Consider the following 6,000-nt stretch of genomic DNA (forward strand, 5'->3'; position numbering starts at 1 on the left):
TATTATCCTTCCTCCTACTAGAAAAGCGACTGGATGAACCCAAAAGGACTAGGCTCTTCTTCCTCTGATTCAGATTTTCTTCTATTGCAGACTGGATCTGAGGACCCTCCCCTCCAGGTACAGGCTACAGCTTCGGGGAGTGGGAATGGAGCTGATTCTGAGCCAGCTCGCCACGTCTTCTCCTTTTCCTGGTTGAACTCCCTGAATGAATGATGTGCATTCCAACAGTTGCCCTCTGTCTGCCTGGCTGAGATGGACACCAGCAGCAGGGAACCTAGATGCAATTAATATGATGCAGGTGATGAAAGGGACCTCTGAACAGGTTTTCTGCAAAAAACCAAACCAAACCAAAACAAAAACCCCTTTAATTCCAGATGACGTTCCAGAGGGAAAACAATTTTGAAAAGCATAGTTGCTTGAAAACAATGGAAAAAAGAAACTTGATCCTATGCAAATCCTTTATTGTGTGGGAAACATTATAAAGAGTATGTAGGTGTGATACGTGTACATGTGTTCGTAACAAGTGGCAAGTGTTGAAAAAGTGTACACCACACTCTTGTCTCTAATAGGCACTGGCTTTTGTTATTATATCATAGTAGCTCTTATTCTTTCTTCTTTAACAATGCAGTTGGTCAGTGAAATTCAGTGTTAATTCAGAAGTGACTGATTTATCAATATATGGACAACAGGTAAATCATTGACCAAAGATGAAACACTTTACAAAGGTTTCCTCTTTTCCATAACAGATGTCACTCATATATCCAGAAATGGTCTTTAACTCTGGTGATACTTCCATAGTCCAGAAGGCTGAAGGCTTGGGACATTGCTTGTGACATTTTTCTAATCTTAGTTAGATGTGCAGAATATCAAGCACTTAATTTGAAAAGAGAATTTCCAACAGGAAATCTCTACTTTCTTATGTCTCCAGTGAGGCTCCAACCTGGTGAATTATAGAATAGCTGCATGTGTTTAAATATATATACACAAATATAATCCATATATAAAATACATATATATTTAAATCATGTGTTATTTGTCCCACCAAAATGCCTCTTTCGAAACTTAAGTATAACTTTATTCTGTATGAACTCTAAAATAAATGCTGTTTTTAACAACTTAGTTTTATAATGACTTATTCAGTGTTTCATGTTATCTTATTAATACATTAGTCAAGCGCATTGAAGGGGTCCCAAGGGAAGAAGCATCTTCAGACATCCAAATTAATTTAAAGTATTAAACATTCAACTGAATTTCTGTAAGTTGTAACTCAACTACCAAAGATAAATACATTACTAAACTAACTGGATGTGCCTGTTCCATTTTAGAAATGCATAGAGATAACTTATATTCTTTAGAATTAAACTGACTAGGATTGGTATAGACATAAATGAGAAGAGCATTTTGTGACATTATTAAAGTCAAAATACTTTTTATATGAAGTGTTTTCCCAAGTGCCATTTCATAGCAATTAAATTTAAGTGTAGAAACTATTGAGTTTCTCCTATTAGAAGTAGGTACTGACAAAGAGCATAGAAGAAGTATATTTTATGGTGCTAATGTAGTAGCTTCATAAAGTGAGACTTTCTCATACCAAAAAAAAAAAAAAAAAAAAAAAGGCAGAATGTTGGCCCTAGAGTTTGGAGGAATGCCCTGCCTAAATACTTCTCTTTTCCTTTCCTCCTTCCCTGCCCTCTTCAATTATTTACATCTTATAGTTAATCAGGGTTAAATGTTATTTCCATTATGAACTGATCTTCCATTCATAGAATTACCAAGTCTTAGAGCTGGAAGCAACTTCCCGAATTATTTAACTTAACCTCAGAGCAGTAACCTGAGGTACAGAGAGGAGTCCAAGGCAATCGCAGTATCTGTGTAAGCCACGTAACATATGTTTGTATTTTCAGTAGGACATTAATGCAAAGAGTTTTCAGCCCTTCTTGTGCTGATATCAGGTTGAAGGAAGCCAGGAACTGAAAGTTTTACTCCTATGAATATTGAAAAGGAAAAATAAAGTCATGATTATATTTGCAGCTTTATTAAAAATATAAATATTCGACATTCTCTTACACAGCCAAATTGACCAATGATTGGTAAGATTTTTTTTATTACTGAAACATTTACAAGGAAAAGTTGATTCAAAGAGCTTACAGAGTTTGTTTCACCAACATTCTCTTTGGCTCAGACCACAACAAAATAGAGTGACTTCTGTCTGCTTCAAAAAATTTCCTTCTGGGTCCATACTTTCTAAACACCATTAAAGACACCTGGAAATGGAAACTAAAAGCAGACCATACAAATAACATTTCGCTGCTGTTGCTGCGCGTGAAGACATGTTGTGCATGCTAATTAAGGAGTGTAGGCTCTCTTGCTGGGCATCGTCTAAACTTGAAGCTATAAAAAAGATAAACAAATGGTATCAGAGCAATGCTATGGTACAGAATACTGTATTTTTTAATTTTTTTTTTAATTTTTGTGCTAAATGCTGCATCCTTTTGGCCAAACGCACCATTTTATTTCCCAATAATCTCCATCAGTTTCCTGTTGCTGTGAGCTCGCTGCGCTAACTGCTCAGCCCTGGCCATTTCCAAGACTTCTCGGAGAAGGTGGAAGGTGAGATCCAGCGAGATGGGAGGTTCCTCGGATCGCCTCTGCCTCTCGAGTGTCTCCTGGCGGCTGCTGAGGGCGTTCTCGGCTCCGTGCTCAGCCGGACCTGCAGCGCTGTCGAGCGGGCGCCGGGGCAGCGGCTGCTGCTGCAGCAATGCTCGGAAAAAGTTGGCAGCCGCCTCGTCCGGTGAAAGGCGGCTGCCGCTGCCGCCAGCGACAGGTGACGAGGCGGGCAAGAGGGGAGCAGCGGGGCTCTTGTTGAGGTTACCCAGGCGGAGGAAATATTCCTCTCCCATGCGGAGCAGGACGGGCCGAGCCTGTGGCTGTTGGGGCTGCTGAGGCTGCAGCGGCAGCTGGGAGAAATCCAGAGGCTGGGGCTGCGGCGGGGGCTGCCGGGCGCCCGGGATGGGTCCCCGGCTGAGGAGGGCCCTGCATGGCGGGCAGGGCAGGAAAGCCACCAGCAGGACGCCCGCGGACAAGAGCAGTGGCAGCCGCATGTTAGGGGTGCCTGCTGCGGCACAGAGGTGGGCGGAGAGCGGAAGGAGAGAAAAGAAGAGAGAAAGAGTTGGTCAGAGTTTTAGCTCAAATGGAAGGTGCTCTTGGGGGGCGGGGAGTCTTCCTACACTGACACCCGAGGATCTGCCTCAGGCGGTTGGGCAGGCACTGTCCGCGGTGCTGAAGCGCCCGAACTAGGACTTCTACAAGAGTTTGGGGGGTTGGGGGAAGACAGGAAAGGGGACGCCTGCAAGGCTCAGCACCAAAACTCAGTCCATCACCAGGCTGGAGTGACTCTTCTCCTTCCGAGACCCTTGAAGGGTCTCTGGGTCCCCTTTCTAACGATCCCCAAAACTGATTCCCTGAGCTCTCGAGAAGATCTACAAATTTTATATCTCACAAGCAGTAAATACCCGCCCCTCTTCCGGATGTTTCAGCGTTGTCCTCCCAAATGAGAACTGCTGCCTCCTTCTACTCCTCCTTTTTCTCCATACTAGCTCTGATGTCCTTCTCTCAGGGGTCAAGATCGATGGGGGTGGGAGGGGCTCATCTACACCGCCAGGGACTAGTAACTGGCAGTTCAAATAACAATTAGCAACCGTCTAAGTTTGTTTTTGACGCATCCCAATTACTATCGGAATCTTGAGGCACAGTCAGCAAATCCATGCACACACACTCAACACTTGGCCGCACCGGGACACCTGGCTCGGCCGCGCACACCGTGGCAGCTTAGGCAATGCAAAATTGGAGGCACGTTTCCGTCTAGGCGCTCCCTACCTTCTGAGGTGCTTCTGCAGGTGAGTGGGGCACTGCTGCCTCTCAGCAGAGGAGAGTGTCCGGGGCTTTTTCAAGGGTTTTCTTCTCTTCTCCTTTCTGTCCTCACTCTCTTTTTCTTCCCTTCTTCTTCTTCTCTTCAGTCTCTTAACCGACTTGGGCTCTGAGTTTCTCCACACCAGAGCCTGGAGTGGGATTTTATAGTGTCGACCCTCTTCAGAAACCACGCAGCATTTGCCTAATAAGCTGACGCTCTCTTGACAGCTCGATTGCGTGCTGCCTCTGCTTCTGCATAAATCATAGGGCCCTGCCAGAGAACGAGGGGCAGAGTTTTGCTATCTCAACACTGAATCTCACATCCAATTATATCAACAGATATTTATCGCCTCCTTGGTGACGTCAACGAGCCCTAAAATGGAAGGGCTTCTTATGACTTGTCCATTGACAAAAATTCTTGAATGAGATTTCCCAAGTATGAAAGCATACTGACCTCTCACTATGAAAGGTGAAATTTAGGGTCAGAAAAGAGACATCAAATGAGGGGAGGGGAAAAGAAAGAGTGTGGGACAGGAGGTCTATCAATGCAGAGTCCTGTGGCAAAAGCAACAACCAGTTATAGGGGATCTGGATCCCCCTTTTTGCTCTCCCCTAACTTCTCTGACCAGTGTCTCTGGAAACACTTCAGTATCTAAAAATATCCCTTTGCTAGAGACAAACTGTCCCATCATCTTTCTGCGTGATTAAGAATGATGAACAAGATGGAAGTGCAGGGACATCCAGCTTTTAAGCTTCTACCTGCTTTTTCTTCCAAAGAGTAAATAAAGGAATTGTGAGTCTGCAGAAGTAAGACCAATAAGTCTCTTGAAACAAGACTCAAGTCTTTTAAATGATTGGCAGGAAATGCTTCCATGATGAAGGGGCCCAAACCATGGTGAGTTGGGGATGCAGCAAGATTTTAAATTCCCCCAGAACAAAACTGCTCCTCCTTTGTCTCTCCTGTCAGAATCCAAAATTAATTGTTGATTTTTCTGTTCCCACATTAGAGAGAGAAAGGACAAGCCAAAGGTGCATGAGTTACACAATCTTCATTTGGTCAACTTGATGCAAACCCAGTGAGAGAAGCATCCATTCTAACTTCCTGTTCTATATTGGGAAAGGCTTAAATTGCCTGATAACAAGGCTGAATTAATCAGTTGCATATTTTCACTGATGAATACTGAGTCTGTAAAAAGCTAATCTCATTCATTTTACTTCTAAATACTATCAATATCCATTATGGTATCCATATCAGGACACCCAGGGTTTTTTAAAAATCATTTCTTTTTCCAAATTTAAATGGGCTCCATGGAAGCCTGATAAGTAAATAAATGTTCTCTGTACTAACACCGAATGGAACACTAAGCCCATAAAACCATACTCAAATTTCATATTAAATTGACACTACCATATAAGTGGGAGGCAATTACCTCTAATTTTGCAGTTCAAAATGCAATTCTAAACTCTTGTGTCTATGATTTAATTCAGCTTCTAGATAACCATCAGAGTTGTTTATAAGAAATCTCCTGTTGCTTATTTCTGGTTAGCTCTGCTGCTTCCTTTGTAGCTACATGACAAATGATACAATACATATTTCAACTCCTATTATGGGTCTATACTAATCCACAACTGCTCTTAGAATCAAAAGGAAGGTAGAAAGAGAAATGATGGCAGTTTCCAGAGAATTCAGCCCATAGTTGCTCATTGTGCTATGGAATACTTTCATATGGAATGTACATAAGAGAACAAAAAAAATGTGTCTTCTGGGAAAGATGTAGATTATCAAAAGAAAATCAGAATTATAGAAAATGGCTGAGCTTCTAGAGGAAAGCAGTGTTTTATGTTGGGAGGGGGCATACAGAACCTTGGCTTTTGTTGATGTGGCTTCCCCCATCCCCCACCTTTGAATGGATATTAATTTCTTTACTTACTTTCTTTTATGATCCCTTCACTGTCCCCACTGGCAGAATCAGCTTAGATTCTGTCAGTCTGGAGGTACAAGTAGATTTGGAAGAAGTTGTTCAGGTAAATGGATACAGAAGAAGAACTAGGAAAGGGATAAGAGTATGAGTTGAGCTGGGGACGCCAGAG

The 6,000-nt window shown here is 42.8% G+C and overlaps 2 protein-coding genes across 7 annotated transcripts in view; one reads left to right on the forward strand and one right to left on the reverse strand.

Moving 5' to 3' along the window:
* Positions 1–1,382, forward strand: part of TRIM55 (tripartite motif containing 55) — a 43,105-nt gene extending 41,723 nt beyond the window's left edge. For 2 of the 5 annotated variants that reach the window (XM_029923896.1, XM_029923895.1), the window contains one exon: positions 91–1,382. In XM_029923896.1, coding sequence (XP_029779756.1) covers positions 91–213 — 123 coding nt within the window. In that variant the 3' untranslated portion in view covers positions 214–1,382. The remainder of the gene's footprint in view (positions 1–90) is intronic. The other 3 variants (XM_029923899.1, XM_029923898.1, XM_029923897.1) reach the window with 2 other exon arrangements.
* Positions 1,383–2,008: 626 nt separating this feature from the next.
* Positions 2,009–4,204, reverse strand: CRH (corticotropin releasing hormone). 2 transcript variants are annotated; one of them, XM_029923893.1, is made up of 3 exons: positions 3,877–4,204; positions 2,507–3,112; positions 2,009–2,391 (listed from the first exon to the last, which is right to left on the reverse strand). In XM_029923893.1, exon 2 carries the CDS (start codon positions 3,099–3,101, stop codon positions 2,511–2,513), a length of 591 nt encoding a protein of 196 aa, XP_029779753.1. In that variant the 5' UTR covers positions 3,102–3,112; positions 3,877–4,204; the 3' UTR covers positions 2,009–2,391; positions 2,507–2,510. The 2 variants fall into 2 exon arrangements, with proteins under 2 accessions (XP_029779753.1, XP_029779752.1); XM_029923892.1 differs by having other exon boundaries at positions 2,507–3,115.
* Between the last annotated feature and the right edge of the window lie 1,796 nt (positions 4,205–6,000).

The sequence above is a fragment of the Suricata suricatta genome, chromosome 15 (genome assembly GCF_006229205.1).
Source record: "Suricata suricatta isolate VVHF042 chromosome 15, meerkat_22Aug2017_6uvM2_HiC, whole genome shotgun sequence".
Classification (NCBI taxonomy): Eukaryota; Metazoa; Chordata; class Mammalia; order Carnivora; family Herpestidae; genus Suricata; species Suricata suricatta.

What these genes read in the sequence shown, in the direction of transcription:
- CRH (XM_029923893.1), bottom strand. Translation starts at nt 3,101, where the DNA reads ATGCGGCTGCCACTGCTCTTGTCCGCGGGCGTCCTGCTGGTGGCTTTC.